Source organism: Haliaeetus albicilla, chromosome 22 (genome assembly GCF_947461875.1).
Source record: "Haliaeetus albicilla chromosome 22, bHalAlb1.1, whole genome shotgun sequence".
NCBI classification, from domain to species: Eukaryota; Metazoa; Chordata; class Aves; order Accipitriformes; family Accipitridae; genus Haliaeetus; species Haliaeetus albicilla.
Window position 1 is genome coordinate 17,584,212 of NC_091504.1, and position 18,562 is coordinate 17,602,773.

At 36.6% G+C, this 18,562-nt stretch overlaps 1 protein-coding gene across 1 annotated transcript in view; it reads left to right on the forward strand.

Moving 5' to 3' along the window:
- The window catches only part of VWA3A (von Willebrand factor A domain containing 3A), a 38,077-nt gene that overhangs the window by 4,555 nt on the left and 14,960 nt on the right, over positions 1 to 18,562 (forward strand). Inside the window, exons 8-22 of the mRNA XM_069810086.1 lie at positions 1,026 to 1,132; positions 1,427 to 1,552; positions 2,870 to 2,978; positions 4,737 to 4,802; positions 5,267 to 5,392; positions 7,175 to 7,313; positions 7,403 to 7,506; positions 7,748 to 7,828; positions 11,412 to 11,506; positions 12,970 to 13,089; positions 13,971 to 14,045; positions 14,772 to 14,916; positions 15,924 to 16,122; positions 16,578 to 16,648; positions 17,663 to 17,821. Coding sequence (XP_069666187.1) covers positions 1,026 to 1,132; positions 1,427 to 1,552; positions 2,870 to 2,978; positions 4,737 to 4,802; positions 5,267 to 5,392; positions 7,175 to 7,313; positions 7,403 to 7,506; positions 7,748 to 7,828; positions 11,412 to 11,506; positions 12,970 to 13,089; positions 13,971 to 14,045; positions 14,772 to 14,916; positions 15,924 to 16,122; positions 16,578 to 16,648; positions 17,663 to 17,821 — 1,722 coding nt within the window. The remainder of the gene's footprint in view (positions 1 to 1,025; positions 1,133 to 1,426; positions 1,553 to 2,869; positions 2,979 to 4,736; positions 4,803 to 5,266; positions 5,393 to 7,174; positions 7,314 to 7,402; positions 7,507 to 7,747; positions 7,829 to 11,411; positions 11,507 to 12,969; positions 13,090 to 13,970; positions 14,046 to 14,771; positions 14,917 to 15,923; positions 16,123 to 16,577; positions 16,649 to 17,662; positions 17,822 to 18,562) is intronic.

Consider the following 18,562-nt stretch of genomic DNA (forward strand, 5'->3'; position numbering starts at 1 on the left):
TATTAATCAAGCTTTTGTATAACTACAAGCCAGGAACTAAGTAGAAAAAAAAATCTGCTTAAATTGATAATAGACAATACAATAGAAGTTTTGTGGTGTAGAAAAGTATGTTTTAAATGTCTGAAAGTGTAGTCTTTGTTAATGTCTAGATCCAGACAAACTCCAGTATGTTCCATAATAATAATAATACTTTTTCATATTAATATTTAGAAGTTTCTCAATTCTTGTACCAGCATTCTCTATGGAATAAACTTGCCTAACAGAAACAGCTGTAAGAGCTAGAAACAAGTTCTACATAGAGCTATTTATAGTTTCCTTATGTCTTTATGTTTTGTCACAACAAGGCACACTTCACAATTTTGGTCAGAACCTTGGTGAGTTAATCACCTCCTGAAGTCCCAAAAGAAACTTGTCATTTATTGTGCTTTTTATTTTTATAAAAGGTCTGTGGTAAGGAAGAAAGATACAATGTGGCTGTTTTACTGTCTAACTTTGAAACTTTGTACAACTTCATTTCCTGCATTCAGGAATTATTTAAATTTTATTTATATTATCTGCATTTTTCATTTGTGTGTTTTAAATAAAACTACTTCAAGAAGACGCAAGTTCCGCATAGTGTGGTTGGTTTAGCCTTAATACCTGAACTATTGTTTAGCCCTATCCATGAATATGTATTAAACATTTTTTAGTAATTGCTTGATGGGTGAATATGCCCATTCTAGATCAGTATGTTGTTTCATATGCTCATCAGCTGAAGAGAAAAACTGATACCAGTACAACAAATATTCCCTGCGTCCTGCCCTATTGACAAATTGGCTTGATTACCATAGGTTTGCAGGTTCTGTCTCTGTACTCCTTACCAAATTTTTGAATCTGTATGACTTTTCCTTGGAAGCTTTTCTCTGTAGTAGCTGAAAATAATGCTGTCAACTATTTTTAGGAAATTACTATTTTTATTCTTTTATGTAATAATCCTACTAGAAGCAGCATGGATAGTAATGCATTAACAATTGTTTATTTATTAGTGCTTAATAGATGAACAGCTATGTTATAAGAAGCAATTGTACTGCCTCTCATTCAGTACAGAAATTTCACCTCTGTGGGAGAGTCCAAAAAACATCAATGTTCATGTGTAAGTAAGTTCATTTCTCTGAAAAATAAAGGCGTTTCAAACAAGATCTCCATTTAATTAGGGGAATCTCTTGCAGATGATAAATAGTGTTTTTCATCTTGTGCCTGCAGTGATTTGTAAGAGGGGGAAAAAAGCAGTGAATTTTAAGCACAGTCAGTGATTTCAAGCTGGTTGTTCATGCATAAAATATATCATAGCAGCTCCTGTGTTTTGTAGTAATTTTCATGATCTATCTTATTTAGCACCTGCATGTTAAGTGTACATATTCTTTTTTTTTTTTCCCCCTCCCCCTAGGCTGCATGAAGCAAGACAGTGGATACAACAGCTGGAGCCTGGTCGAGGCTGCAATTTGCTGAAAGCCTTAAAACATGTCCTTACGATGAAAGAACTGAATTCTCTGGTTCTTATTGTAGGAAGCTGGTAAATGCGTTATCCTTCCTAACAACCAGCTTTAACTTGGATACAAAATTGGTACAAGAATCTGAACTTGATACAAGAATAAATAGAAAATTTAAGATCCAGGTTTTATGTATTTTTAGTTCATACCACTGAATTCCTTTATTTCTTCCCTTTTTTACTATTTATAAGTCTTCTCTTTTCTGATACAAAGCTATGTCTTTCCTTTGCAGATCAGTTACCGCAGTAATCCATTGAGAGTCTGCTAGCATTAATGTTACATCAATAAAAATCCTTCAGCATCATTAAGGATGTCACTGAAAGGGTCCACACCTCTGGGAAGATTAGATGATAAGCTAGATTTTGCTGTAAAATAGCATTAAACATTCAAAGATAGTCTTGTCTCTGATCTTGGTGCTGATGGAAAATTTAAAATGTCTGATTAAATAAATGAAACCAGGCTGAGATTAGATAAATTATGGACTTAAATTCTGCAGTTCAACTGTCATAATTTGAAAACTTACAGTACTGGAGTCAGGATTACAAGAAAAAGACTACAGTAAGGGTTCTGGGAGTGTTACTGTACTCCTAATTTATTAATTGTATTCATTTTAAATGTGCGAAAAAGGGATGGTGTAGGCTTGCAAGCTTGATATTTAGGGTGATTGAGATTACATTTCAGCTAACTTACTGAACACACAGTGTTCAGTTAAAAGGTTCCAAGTTTTGCTTAGGTCTGCTTTGAACAGAAGGCAAAAGTTTTTAGTATGTGCAAGTGAAAACTTACTTCGTTTCTGTCCCTGACAGAAGTTTAGCTGGAAGGAAGGGTTTTTACTAGCCATGAAGAACCATCAAAACTCAGAGCATGAAAGCTGTGTGGGTCGCTAAGTTCTAAACACAAAGCCAAGTTTTACTTTCTTTGGTGCCTTTGGAAGACAATGGACATCCTTAAATACTGTTGAAGATCTGAGTTGAAAACTTTTCTGTCACAGTTTGTCACAGGGTAAAACCACAATTCCTGATTTTTAGCTTCCAGGGCTAGCGAGGAATAATTTAGAACACTTTACCTACATGCTGTTATGAACTGGAATAGAATCTTAGTACTTTTATTATCATTCAGGTTTGCAGGACAGAACCAAACCCCAGTAGTGGTACCTCAGTAACTGTTGAAAGAGGGAGAGGAGGTCAGGTTATGCTAAATGACTGAATTACATTCCCATTATTTATTATTTCTTTCCCACTTAGTTTTCTTCCCTGTCTTCTTCAGTATGGCCTTTTTTCACCATTTGATTACTGCTGTTGTTAATATCTTTCTTTTCCTTATGTATTTATTTATATCAGCCCTGATCAGTCTTTGGAAATATTGTCTGACTATGCTCAGCAGTGTATGGTGGGGAGAAAACTGCTGACTCATGCTGTTACATATGATTGCAGCAATCCTGCTTCTCTCGTAAGTAATTGTGTTAATACTTACTTCCTTAAGTGTCCTGCCATTTGTCCTGACATTTGCAATGTCTTCTCTCATAAACTTCTGGGGAAGCTAACTTACTCATTAAAGACTTCTTGATCTAGAGTTGTATTTTCTTTAGAGCAGATTTGCACACATGAAAAAATTTGTTTGGAGCACTCATCTTGGTCCATACCAAAGCCAGAAGTGGCAACCAAGTGGTGTTGGCAGGCTTGGCAGCTGAAGGGGAGCAATTATTTCCAGATAATCATCCTGTGTATTTAGAGAAGACTTTGGGGCTAAGAGCTCTTCTGCAGGTGAAAGCAGAAAAATAGGGGATTTCAGGTAGGCAATACTGCAGTAAGGACAAGTGGGTGGGGAGAGGGATCATAGGAGAAAGGCAGGGACTTGGGAGTGAGATCATATGAGTATAGCAGTCTCTGGAATAGTGTCGTGGTTTAACCCTAGCCAGCAACAAAGCAGCACGCAGCTGCTCACTCACTCCCCCCCACCCAGTGGGATGGGGGAGAAAATCAGGAAAAAAGAAGTAAAACTTGTGGGTTGAGATAAGAACGATTTAATAGAATATAAAAAGAAGAAACTAATAATGATAGAGATAAGACTAATAAAGTGACCGCAGTAATGATAAAAGGATTGGAATATACAAATGATGCACAGTGCAATTGCTCACCGCCCACCGATCGACACCCAGCTAGTCCCTGAGCGGCTATTCCCCCACACACACTCCCCCCAGTTTATATACTAGATGTGACATCACATGGTATGGAATACCCTGTTGGCCAGTTTGGGTCAGCTGCCCTGGCTGTGTCCTGTGCCAACTTCTTGTGCCCCTCCAGCTTTCTCGCTGGCTGGGCATGAGAAGCTGAAAAATCCTTGACTTGAGACTAAACACTACTGAGCAACAACTGAAAACATCAGTATTACCAACATTCTTCTCATACTGAACTCAAAACAAAGCACTGTACCAGCTACTAGGAAGACAATTAACTCTATACCAGCTGAAACCAGGACAGATAGGAATATTTTTGTATGGAATAGCATCAGTGCAAGACCTAGCAGCCTTGCTCAAATTATAGTATTGATCATGAGCAATCGTTTGGATGTTAGCAGTGACTGCCTGAAGGAAGAGGAGGACAGAAGGATAAGGAGTTACTTTTGATTAGCTTCTGCACAGAAACTTGGGTTTAGGTGTTGATTGCTTGTTTAAGCTTATCCCTAAGGCATGCAGTGACTTAAGTGGTAGGGCAGACTGTTGAAATCCTGGTTTGAAGAAAAGATTGGATGCAGTAAGGGTATTGCAGTTGTGGGAAAAGGATTGCAGTGGTAGATGATAGGAGAGAAGGAGATGGGAGAGGTGAAAAAAGCAGCAAAGGATTTAAGAGGTATTTGTGGGCAGGGGAAGGATAGCCTAATATTTATACTTGTAAGCTTCAGTGATACACCTTTGATCTCACTAGCATAAGCCTGCCTTCAAAGGAAGAGAGAGTGACTGGCATTTTAACACAAGGTGAATGAACTTGACCCTTATTGCCTATTTTGTAAATTTCTTTATTGAGTTAGTTTTTCAGCCATATTAAAATAAGACTGGTAAGAAAACAATGGAAACATAATTACTTTGGCTTTCTCACTACACATACCTCAAAGATTCTCTCTAATCGAGAATTGAATACCAACAACCTATGTTATCAAAAGAGACTACCAAATCAAAGTAACTATTTTTCTTCCTATTTATATATGTAGGCAGTTCTAAAGAACCTTGCAGAAGCTGTAAGAGGCCGTTATCATTGCTACTCTTCAAAGGGAGAGGTAGGTGACAGCAATGCATTTTGCTCTCTTTTTGATCATTCTTCACTTTTAGAAGGTGAAGTAATTATCATCTGAGTAGAAGTTTATAGCAAGACCTGGTGCTGAAAATTGCTGTCATAGAAGTGCTGAGGATGTGGTCAATAAACCTGTAGTTAATTCTTTCTGCAACTGGAAATGCTTTCCTAAAAGCACAATAAATTTTGCAGATATTGTTCACTGGCTTAAAGCTGATGAATAGGATGAAATCAGTGGCTTATTGTAGACTGATTCAAAATAATAAAATGATATCTTGTTTATAAAATATTGAATAACTTATATGCAGTGCATTAGATACATTTACACTCAATTCTGCTATGCCAGGCAGTCTTGTATAGATGTGTGCATGTCAAAGTAAGAAAGCTATGTTAGGTTGGTATTTGAATAGTAGTTAACTTTTTTTTCCCCCTTTGTTTTTATATGTACAGAATTTTGATAGCAGTGATGTTCATCTGCTACTTCAGGAATCCCAGAAAGCTAAGGACCTACTCAAGAACATCAAGCAGACTTTTCGAAGAAGAATTCATAGCTCACTTATTAGTAGAATAGCACATGTATGTATCTTTTTTTTTTTTCAGATACACTTTGAAGTATCAGGGTAGAAGTTTTTAGTGTTCACAATGTGAAAAAAAATCTGTATGATTAATCAAGTATTTTGATAAGTGAACTTTGAATATTATGTATTGGTCATCCATTGTAAGAGCAAATTAAGGCCAAAACCAATAAAGGAGACATTTTGCTAGACATTCTCCAAAATGCAGCAAGTTTTATAAACCAACCAAATGTGATGAAAAGAACATTGTACCATGATCATAATGGAAATCTAAGAGAATTGCTAGCCTAACTGTATGCATGATCATTTAAATGAAGTTCCAACAGTTTTTTAAGTAAAAAGATATTACTCCTACCTGATTAAGGTGGACACTTAAATCAGTTGCAAAATCGTAAGGGCTTGTCTACATCCATTATTAGTGTTGAAGTTAGGAAGCTACAGTCTGTCTGTTACACATCTGTCTCTGTGTTGGTCCTGTCTTATTGGCACCATTTGTTCTGTAACAATTGTCTTCATAATGTTTCTATTTTTATGCCTTATTTGACCAGCATACCAGAAGTTCTTATCTTGTTTGTCTTTTCTCCAATAAAGTAACTTCTAAGTGCTCTTGCTGAAATATGGATGAGGAAGCAAAATAATCTCCTGTGATTTTTCTTTTTTCTGTGGAGTGTTTGGATAATTTCTGGTTCTGCTTTGATTTCGTAGAGAGATTATTTACTGATGTCTTTCTTTCACCTTGTGCAGATAGTCTTAAGAGGAAATACATATCTCTCTTTTGCCTTATGCTCATCTCTGTACTTTCTAGGAGCCTGGAAGTTTAGAAAGTGGCTGAATTCCTCTATGATTGCTAAACTTTAATGCTAAAAATTTGGCAGCACTGTTTTGCAAATCTCTGAGGAATTTTTTTTTTTTTAAATAATCCATTCGCTGTCACAGCTACTGTAGGCAGTTGTGTGAGGTGGACAAATCTGATCTGAAAAAGGGACTTAAAGCTTCCATTGGGTATCCTTGCATATCTGGTCATCTGACCTGAGACATTCCAGACAGGAGGCAAACTGGTTATTTGTGCATAATATTTCTAATTCTGTTTCCCCTCATCCTCCCTATTCCATATATATATATAGAATTCTTTCATCTCTCTTCCAACCTCATAATTGCTAAGGACCATGCAGAGTACATATGGAGCAGAAGTCACCCTGAAATGACTTAGACGGTCCTATATCCCCAAATAAAAGCACGTCGTTACAGAGACTTACTGGTCAAACCTTCTGTATAAAAAAACACCTCCACAAACTTCTGTCCATTCATAAAACAAAGGTCTCTTACCCCTTTCAAAATAAAGGAATTCTAGTGCCCCATAGGAGTTTTTGTTGACTTCTTTCCATTGGTGTGAAAGAAGGTAGAATGTGGTTCATTTGACTTGTTACAGATAGAAAACAGAGAAGCCGAGATTTGATCTGTGTGTAACAAAGATCCTTTTCCTAGTTTCTTTTCTTAGAGAAATGATTGGCTGTTTTCATGCCAGTATGTATAACCATGATGTTTTAATCTCCCTGTGGGTTTTTGCATTGCGGCAAACACAGTGAAGTTAATGGAACAGTGTCCCACAAACCCCATTTTTGGGAGGACCTTTGATAGCTGTTTTCAAAGTATATTGCTTGTTGAAATCCCAGCACTTTGGTGAACATAACTAAAACTAACATTCGATGCTGGATATTTTGGATTGAGGGTAAAAAAAAATTATGCTGAAACTTGCAAGAGTTTTTCTTAAAATCTGTTTTAGGTTTCCACAGAATTTGCAAATACAGCACCTTCTAACTTCTTACCAAAGCCTCCAAAGCACGAAGGACCATTAGTTATTCAAACACCATGTGTCCTGGCCAAAACCTCAACAGACTGGTTAAAGACAAATGGATTGAAAGGTAGCATGGAAAGAAAAGCTTAACAGGTATGAAACATGAATTAAAGACAGAGCATATGTTTTATTTAATTTCTTTGTTCCTTGCTATAGCTAGAAAGTTAAACCTTTATCAAGTTTTGGCTCCCAATGCCTTCTCTCCTGTGGAAGAATTTGTACCTATTCTTAAAAAAACAGTATCATCAACTCTACATGAGGTAAGTGATAAAGACCCTTTCTTTTTCTTGGTTTTTTTTTTTATTTCTATTGCTACATTTTTCTGATTAAAATCAGTACTTTATAAGTTAGTGAAATTCTACAGGCTTTAACTGAAATTTGAGTCATAGATTCAAATCAGATAGTTATGCCATTCTTAAGTATGATTCGGGAATGAATTCCATGTTAGTGGAGCTCGTATAGGCTTCTGTAAACACTTAACTGTGTTATTTACCCTTCTAGAAAGCAATGATGCAGTTTGAATGGTGTGATGGAACTGTGAAAAATATCCACGTTGACCTGCCAGTATTATGCAACTATCAGGTGAGTTGTCTATAGTGATGTGGCCTTGTCAGGGCTAGATTGCCATCTAATTATTCCACATTAATTGTCCTGTTACATAAGTACTGCAGGGATTCCTGTGCAGGCAGCTGTCCATGTAAGTCTGCAGTGATCTGGTTGGGCTTTGGACCCAAATTCTTATGGTAGTGAGGAAGGAGGCTAAGTAAAAGAATGAGTCCATCAGTGCTGCTCATAATACAGCAATGTGCATTTTGCAATCTATGTGTAAGAATGTATTTACATTATTTTACCCATGTATGTATGAATCCTTTAGCCTGTACATTGAAAGGATACAACACAATAGAGTACTCCTGCTTGCTTGAACATAACTGTCCCATTTAATCTTGGTTTAACTATTAAAAAAAAAAAGTTCTGTATTTTGTTTTATTTCTTTGAAAGTCAAACAAGTTTTATGAAGAAGAACATCTAATTGTTACTGGGTAGACCAGGAAAGACTCAAGGCGTAGCAGGAACATTTGAGGAAGCAGTGTAGGAGCAAGCTTGGATGATTGTTGCATGACTTGAAAGACGTTGTGTGATATGAAAGCATGTGCAAAGGCACATAACATAGCAGCAAACAAGAGCCTCTTCCTGTCATAGCTGCCTAGTCCCTCAGAAATGTAGGAAAGAGAATCAGGGCAAGGGATTATTTTGAGGTAAAAGTTTGATCTTAAACTATCAAGTAATCCAGAAGACTGGTTGAACAAGGCATTAAAATATTACACTGTGCCATGAGTTTCTTTGGTAGGTGAGCTTCTCTCAACTCCATGGATGGATGGATGGAGATGGGGAGAATGGTGAATTAAGGGGAGTGATGAAAGAAGACACAGTATTCCAGATCAGTGATGTTGATTTCTCTGTGTGGGGAAGGTGGCAGAAGCATATGAAAGTCTGCATTATGAAGAAAGCCACAGGAATAAAATTAGGTTGCCTTGATCATGATCTTGCATTAGTCAATATTCTCTCTTTGGATAATATGTACATACACATGAGTTTTTCTCCTGTGTCGTTTGGGGTAGATCCTGCAGCATCCAGCACCCACTTTCCTTCTGTTTGAAATCCTGCTATAATACCTTAAGACCAGTAATGTAGTACAGTCCATATGGAGAGTCCTGTAGGATTTGGAGATAGAGTTTATATTCTGAATTCAGCACCTGACCCGTACTTTCAGAGACATCACATTAGCCTTTTCATTGTGAATCTTTCACCTTTTCCACATGGGAAGTAGCTAGTTGTCTCCATTGTAAAATGATGACATCCAAATGTAGTAAATTCTACAGAATTGCCAAATGGTAATATTCTGCAGATGGTCACATCAGAAGTAATTCACTCTGAAGTTACTCTTTTACCAAGAGTAGCATTTTAGCCTTGACAACATTCCTGCAACACTCTTGCCATGCATTTAGACAGAATATATTTTTGCTAATGTGACTGTCAAGGACAACTGATTTCAATGTGTTTTCAGCATAACCAACCTTTTTTAAAAGTCAGAAAACAGAATTTATCTCTGCTTACTTTATAGAAGGTTGTCATACTTTTGCTTTACTCTAAAGTGTCAGAGGATGCTGGGTATTTGCATTTCATGGTTTAGGATATGCTCAATTGTTCTTTATACTTAATGTGAACTCTGAAAATTGTGGCAGCTTAGCACTGCAAACCACATTCTCCTAAATTATTCTAGTTTACCCCCTTCATGTGCAACTTGGATGGAGGTTTGGGGTTTTTTCTCTTTCTTCTTCCAATGTGAGTGTGGTATGAGGAAACTACACTCTCAGGCTTAGCTGGGCATGTATGGGCAGTGGATGCTGCAGCTTTGGTTTTGCACCTTTATCTGCAAGGTAAAATACTGTGGAGGGATTTGACTCCTGGGAAAAACAAGAGGATTGTGTCATTGTGCAGCATGTTATGATGAGCAGAGGCACCCAGTGCTTTCAGATCTAGAGCCCCACATTCTACACTACAGGCAAGACAAGAACTGTTATCATCCTGGGGCAAAAAGTAGCAATCACAAAATGGAAGCTTTTAAGCCTTGTTTGCTATTAGTTAGCAGGAAATTAGTGGGAAACTATTTTTATGAAAGAGTTCAAGAGTTAAGAAGGTTGAGCACACCCTGTTATTTAGGCTCAGAAAGCTGGCTAGAGTTCAGAAAAAAAGTAGGTACGTCCAATGGTACCAACTGCCCCATTCAGTTTGAGAAACTCCATGCCTTCCAGTCTGTAACCATGCGTATAAAGGCTGTTTCTCAATACTCTTTCACGCCTTTAGGAATATCAGTAATTTCCATAGCAAGCATGTGGAGTTTGCCTTGGGGTCAGTGACAATGATTTAATAAGACTAAAAGTAGAAAAAACCAGCTATGTATTCTGGCCCACCCTTGAGACAGAGGGAGATATTGGTGATAAATACAGTGGATGGCAAGTAGGGCAGGGAACCATTTCTTTTGTGTGGCCTATGTGGTGATCTCTAAATTGTAATCGAGTGGCAGAACGAAGTAATATTTCCATGGCTGAGTCTCTGGTAATGTAAGTGAATTTTTCATTGGGTAACTTTCTAGCAAGTAAATGATTTTTGAACTATGCGGGTAGCCTTGGCTTTGGTGTCTGTCTAAAGGGAAGCTTTAAAAGAGAGCTTGCAAACAATATTGTAGATGGTGTCACTAGTGAATTCAATAAGAACAGTTAAATACCTTATAGATAATAGTTTTATGTTAAGTATTGATTGCATCATCTCAAGTCAGAGCAGCTTTATATTCCAAGACATGTTCATTTGTGTTAAGCACACAAATTGTGTGTTTTTTCTTTTCTGTCTTCCTTCTTCTAACAGCCCTGACAAAGGGGTATGGGAATGTTTCCAGGCAGGGCAAATATTTATTTAAAATGGAAGAGGGATGAGAAATCTGTAGAACTCTATAGTCAGACCTCAAAGGAGAGTGTAAAGTTTAACTGGGAGACATGAAAGCAGCTTCTGGCTCCTTGATCATCGTTAGATGCTTGAGTTTTGTGCTCCAAAAGCTGCTACCTTATAGCTTTATTTCTGAGTTTCTTGCTTGATTTGCCCTCATGCATATAATGCATACATATGCTTGCAAAGGTCATGTTCTATAGAGTTTGGATAAATTGCCTTAATGTCTTCAAATTGATACTGTGTTCAAGATCAGTATGTGTTTGAAAATATTGTGTTTATTTTAAATGATGTGTTCTGTTATGAACACTGCCTGAAATTGCTGTTGAAGAAATGGTAAGCTTGTAAAAACTGTGTTTTGAAACTTTTCTTTTTTTTTTTTTTTTTTTTTTTTTAATGTACTTGACCACTGTTTTGGGACATGATAGCAAGAGGAAACATGAAGAGGAGAGTTTAGACCTTTAGAACCTTTTTTGGTTTTTTATCATTGTATGTTTTTCTCATGGACTGTATTTTCTTATCTTTACTAAGAATGAAATGCTGCTGTCAAAATGAATGAAAATCTTTTTTTTTTTCATCACTATGCTGTATTAAGCATTTGGCAATAAAAGACTTACTTGAACTTTTTATTTTTAACTTAAAATTTCTATATTTTTATCCATAGAAACTCCTTGCTAAAATGGTAAGAATCTATGAGAAACGAATTCACTGGCTATCTGTTGCTAGCAGAAGAATATGGGGAAGTGTTTGTGAAAGGAGGTATCGTACTTTGATAACCCTTTTTTTGTGTATTGGTAATGGTTCTAGTTTGCCAGCCTTTGCTTTGTGTGTAAGTCAGCACCAAGGAATACAGGGCAGAAAATAGTCAGATTTAGAAACAACAGTTGCAGATATGACCAGTGTAAGCAATCCGCTTTCAAAAACAGATATTGATATTCAGCTTTTTTAATGATCCAGTGAATTTACTGAATCCATTGATGATTAGTCAACACAAAACTGCAATTTCCATGAGACAGGATGAGACTCTTCAATTTGATTTATCTAGCAAGTAAGCCTTTGGGGAATATTCTGTCTTAAACCACACATAAATAGAACCTGATGTTTCCGGCCAAAGGTAGGGTTTACACTCAGCTTTTCAAACCCATGCTATTAGTATTTATGCCTAGAGTTTTTTCTGCACAGCCTGTCATGGGTGCTTATGAGAAGATGAGATTCAACCTACCAACTACCTTCTGCTTCCACCACTTGTTGAAGTGCATTCTAGTGCCAAATGACAAATGTCAGTGTAGGTATACTCAAAAACCTAAGATTTTTTTTTTCCCTGTGTGAAGTTTGAGGTCTTCATCTGATTATGTATTTGAGGATTATGTTTATTTACATTGTGTGTGAGGCCTTACCCAACCTCAATTGCACAGTTGCTCCTTTTGTCCTGTTTACAAACCTTGAATATGAAGTTTCAGACAAAAGGAAGGTAGCTGAGGCCACTGTTACTAGACATTTTCTTGTTCATTGATCAAGGATTGAATTAGCTCATCTGGCCACTGTAACGTGTTGGGAACTCACGTCCCACTGTCCATCACATCTGTGATTCTTTTCATAACCACTGATCCCAAGATATCCCCTGTCCATTAACTGTAACCATCCTCCATTGTCTCTACAAGCAAGACTTAATACTGACCATACTGAAGAAGGTCATCATTAACACTTTTTCTCAAAACAGGTAACGTGACAGTTAACATCAGTCCATACCTGAGCAACCACTCTGTCACTGACTTGCTGGGAGAAAACTTACCATTTATATTTGGAGTCATACTACATACGTTCCTGGAATTATGGCTGGGGAAAGGACAATGAACTATCCAGCAACTCTTCTCATTGGATAACATCCACACATTTCATGCGTGTTTTGGATATTCAAGTACAGAGAAGAAAGAGGACCTGTTTAGGGTTCAACAGCCGTTATGGCACTACATGTGCCAGTACCCTGATTATTGCATAGCTTAAGAAAGATAGAATTTTCCGTTGTTACTTTTTTTTTTTAAATCTTACCTTATATTTTGCAGATTATTTTTTAAAAATATAGATTCAGTGTTTATACATCTTGTTACATAGCTAGAAGATACTTTCCCTGGCAAGTTAGAATACAGTGAAGATAAAAATATGTAATTAAATAAGATTTTTTTTTTTTCTTTTCTTTGATGAATACCATATTTCTTATATAGGGTGGTTATACTTGTTGATATATCAGCAACAAACTCTATGTACATCATCCATATCCAACATTCTTTGCGACTTTTACTTGAGGAACAAATGTCAAATAAGGATTACTTCAATATTATAGCGTAAGCGACCATTTAAGATTCTTTTAAAAGAATTGTAACGCATTGCAATGAAAGAAGTATGCTGAGAGATTGTAGTTACTAATGGACATATTTTAGATTTTTTAGCTGTATTTAATGTTTTATGATTAAGTACTTGCAAGAGTAACACTGATTTGTTGTTACTGGATAGGTGCATGGCTCAGAGGTACGGAGACCAGATTAGTAATTAAAAATCACTGTTTTGGGTGAGGCTCACTGGAACTCATTGTATCATACCTGTAACAAATTATCTTCCTGCTATATTGTTCATAACAGTATTAATTCACATGTCAGAAACTTTTACTGGAAGGGGTTTTGGTGTCTCAGGTACCATAATTGAGAATGCCCTTTAAATTTTATAGTAACTCCAGTACTTTTTAAAAACGTAATAGTACTAAAATTCCATACTCAACACTGGTAGCCAGAAATGTATGGCACAGCTGCTGAACAGCAGCTGGGCAGGTTTCTGAATGGCAGGTAAAAAAAAAGCAGGAGACAGCAGCTTATGGAGTTCCAAACCTGAAAGGAGAGAGCCCTTATCTCATGAGAGATACAGGCAGCATCTGAGGGTTGGGGTTTTTTTGCTGCAAACTTTCCGCTGAGCTTTTACCAGCTCACTTAAGATCCTGTTCAGGAAAGAAAAATGTAGTCTGGCCCACTACCTTGAAAATCCAACAACCCCTGAGTGATGGATAAGTGTGAATAATTAAATAGTTTGATATAGAAAATAGTTAGCATCAGGCAATTTTACATCTGTAATAGCCCAAATGAGATTTTTCTTTTTCAGTGAATTTATTTTATCTTTTTGTTTGCTGCTCTAAAGCTTAATCTCAAAATTAATTGCTGTTATCTTTCCGTGAAAGATTTGGGAGTGACATTATGCCTTGGCAGCTGGAACTGGTTCCTTCCCAACCAGAAAATTTACAAAATGCTTGGAGGTAGGATCAAGTAACTTTCCTGTACATCTGAATTAAGTGATAGTAGGTACCACAAAACAGATAAAACAGAGAAACAGATTTAAACAGCATTTTGAACAATTTAGAAAATTGATAAATTTATCATATTACAAAAATAGTTTCCCATGAACTGTTCTACACTGATTGTTTGTGATGGTTTGTTGTGAAAACAGCATTATAAAGTCTACTATGTCCTAGTGACTTTGTATTTCATATGTATACAGAATATATATGCGCGCAGATATAGAAGTGTCTGTGTAAGAAATGCACAGGTTACATGAAGAATTGAAAACTGCTTCAAATTCAACTGGGATGTGAAAGCTAAACTATTTTTTCTCCCCACATACACTGGAAACAAATCCCAGGTTTCTGTTTATGGAGTTACACCTTCAGTGGTTTCAATATACTTCTGTGGTTTCATTTCTATTCCTGTAAGTTCTACTATATTACAGTTTTTCTACATAAGAGAGAATTCTTTTATCTCTATGCTCTCAATCTTATCTTAAAAACTAGCTTGCCATGGTGCCAGTACAGAAACCAGAACAAATAATTTGGGTCATTCTGTAATCTGGTTTTGCTGTCTGTCATTGTCAAAAATTTTAGACTCTAGTGTAGTGTTACTTAAGATTCTTAGTTCTCTTTATTGCTTTAAGCAGAAACAAAAGGTTTTGTTGCTTCATTCTTTGAACTGTAAACATCATCTTTTAGATGGGTGTTGAACTTGCAGTGCAAAGGGAGTAGAAATTTCATGAGTGCTCTCAGGAGAGCTGTGGAAGTGGACTTCAAAGACAAAGATAAACACAAATCACAAGGACTTTACCTGCTGACTACTGGAATACCTGATCAGGAAACAGTAAGTATCATCACAGGTTTTGCAACTCTTCTGTGAGTTCCTAACAGAATTAATCTCAACTTTAATTCTCTCCTTTTTTTTTTTTTTTTTTTTCTTTCTTTTGGCTAGTCACCATACCTTGTTGGCAGAATACTTGTCCTTTACATATCTAAGCCAGCACAACTGTCAGGATCTCAAACTTCCATGTCTGCAGTTGCTATTCATGTGTTGGAGGTAGTGATTGTTAATAATATGTGAATCATAGAGGATTCAAGAGGTGTTTTTAGGATTCCTTTCCCACTCCAACTCCGGCAATCATTTCACAGCAAATTTCTGGGTTTGAACAAACCAATTCCAATTTTTCTTATGATACCATTTCCTTATAACTCACAAGAACAAAGCCACAAATAATTTTATGGTGGAACACCATAGTATGCTATGTAGAGACAGCTCCTATTTTTAGTAACAGTAATCTATTGTTTGGATATATGTTCCATGCATGGGCTCTGTGGCTGTTAAGCCACATGCACAGCCTAGAGCTTCTGAACATATGGTAATCCAACTGGAATAACCATGCATATACAGTAGAGTGTCTCTTGCTTTTGTTACCGAACTTCTGGAAATTCTGGGCAAACCTAAGAAATCATTAGAAGCCAATGTGGATAACAAGAAAACAAAGGATGTGTACAAAACGGCAAATGAATAGTTCCATCCCTACTTCTTTGCTTCAGTGCATGGCTACCTTGAAGTCCATGACCTGTGTCTTTGATTCCCATAGCTACCCTGATGCTGTTGCCATTGTCATTAGTAATAGCGACAGTTTTTGTGTGTATGCATGAATTGAGGGAGGCATTCAGGTACTCAGGGTATGTTCCTGTACTGAATTGCTGAGGTTGGGAGTGTTTGTACATCAGTTTAGGAACCAGTGGAGTAGATGGAAGCTCATCTGAGGTAGAGGGTCACTACTGATTTTTTTTTTCCCCCTTTTTTTTTTCTTTTTTTTTCTTTTCCCCTTCTCTGTCTTCCAGCACACAGTCAGTGCATATGTGGCTGAAGTTTGCAGAGGTTCTGATTTGCAGCTTCATGTCTGTTTGTTCAGTGTAATGGAGGACATTGACTCCAATAGGATTATGCCAGCCCGCTATGCTAACCCAACTGAAACTGCCATTGCTTTTAAAGAAATAGTACAGGCAGCCAATGGGAGATTTCATTGGTTTGGAGAAGCAGGTATGTGAAAAGGAAAGTCAGCATGTACTTCTTTTTCATTAATTAAATAATATTTATTAACGCTTCCCTCCCCCCCCCCCCCCGTCAAGTTGTTTACTTTTTTAGGATGTGATAATGCTATACTAGCACTGAGATATAAACAGAGGGCCTAGTTTGATTGAGGCTTTCAGTTGTATTGCAGAATATTATTATTGCAGCCTTAATGCAGGAATATTTTTTTTTATTTATTTTTTTCTATTTGAATTCACTATTTTCTGCTAGATATTTTAAAGATGCGCATTTAAAATATAGTTTCTGATGTGGTAAGTCCAGAGTGCCTGGCTTACAGGAAACAAAGGCTTTTTGATTCTTTCAATTGATACTACATGCTCTACACATTGTTGTACACTTAAAAAAAAAGATACATTTTGTACACTTAAAAAACCCACACTGATTAGCATATATTTGGTTATCAGGTATTTTTGAAAGTGATGATATCACTATTATTGTGTCTGAAATGGAAAAAGCAAACAACTACTCCCAAAAGGTATGAATTATATGTATCTTTTTAAGTTACATTTTTCTTCAGAAAGAAGTTCAACAGTGTTTGTTCAGCTGACAATGCAGAAGATTGGACAAAAATGAAATCCTTGTAATATGGGCAGGAGTGCTCTAGAGTGTGAGAGTAGTCACTGTAGAGTAACTATGGACTAGAAAGCAGTTGTACAATAGCACTGCAGTGATTGGTGTTGGAGTGGCCATGATTCCTTATCAAATACAAGGAGTTTACAATTGAAGTGATTCTCCTTTTTGTTGCCAGTCCTATAATCCTATGATTAATTCTTCTCAAGTGTAATTAATTGTCCATTATAATTATATATATAAATATATTTAAAAGTTTTATGTATTATATAACAAATATATAATATTATGTTCCTGTAAGTCACAGTGGAGGGAGGGGTTGTCATTGGCACAATACTTTCGTTCAATTCTAAAACAATTGTTTTCTGAAGTGTAATGAAGGTGTAGAACTAGACCATATCTCTTCATATTACATGCATATGAGTTCTGAGGCAGTATAGCCAGCCTGGCAGTACAGTGGTTGTTTCTTACAAAAGTGTGATTAGAAGGATATATGCAGTGAGATATTTGTCCAGAAATCTGAGCACCTTGTTACATGCAAGTCTGAGTCACAGAAGTAATTTTAAAAAGAAGAGTTGGTGGATATTCAATGGGATCTTAAAATATTTTGTTATTATTTAATAGTCACATATACTTGGTTCATCTTCTTCCAATTTGTTCTGGTCTTGGTATGCATACTGTTGCCTTTTCTTTTAGAACATTTGCTCAGAGCAGGGAGGATTTCACTCTTATGTTGTTTGAGCAAGCACAGTATGAAGGGGTTCATATTCAGTTAGAGGTGTTAAGCATTACCAGATTAGTAAATTTGGTATGAATTTTATTTATTAGTAAAGTGATAAATATAGAATACCTCTTTGAAATGTCATTTACTTAAATTTCACGTATATGAATTACTAAACAATGTGAACTTCCATTGCAGTGTGCCTTCCTAGTGGAATCCTTAAAGCAACGTTCAATGAATCAGTCTGTTAATCCATTTGTACCAGAAGGAGACTCAAATGCGCTTACGAAGAAAGAGAAAAGAAGGCCGCAGAAGCTGCCATCTCCTAAACCCACAGCTCTCAGTCTGGCTAGAACGGTTTGAAATGGTCCTATTTTTAAGATTCTGTGTGTTTTAATTAGAGATCCTACCCAACTATCAGGTGCTGCTTTTTGTGAAGGAAGTGCTTAGGCTGAAAATTTGAAGGAAGTAAAACAGCACTGTGATAGTACTCTGAATTTACATTTTAATTTGCATTCAAAATCCTACATAAACAAAAAAGTACCTCTTATTAACTCCTGCTAAGTAATTAATTATAATGGAACCACACTGTAGTGTCTAAAATTGTCTAAATAATTCCTCCTCTGAGCTTAAAAATTTAGTGTTTAATGAAAGCAAAGGCAAAGCAGAAATGTGCTTTATTAAGTTATGTCAATTTTACAAGTCCTTCTAGCAAGTACTGAATTTTATGGTATCCTGCTCATTTACAGATGAGAGAGCTGCAGCTGAGTAACATGCTTTTGGCCACACAGACAGCCAGCATAAAACAAGAAATACAATTCAGGATTTGTTTCCTGCCCGCTGTGCTTATTTCCGTGGAGTTACGCTACTGAGTCCTTTGGGATTTTGCTAATGTTTTCCTTGCTAATTTTGACTGTATATGCATCTGTTTTGAGTGGGCGTGCAAATCTCTGATATACATAAATGGCCAGTGCCAGTGCTTACCACTTTGGTGTATAAATGGCTAGATACAGAACTGCCTATTGCAAAGGATGTACTTAACTTTTGACCTTACATTTTCATGTCTCATGTTTGAAATGGGAATGGCACTCTTAAGTG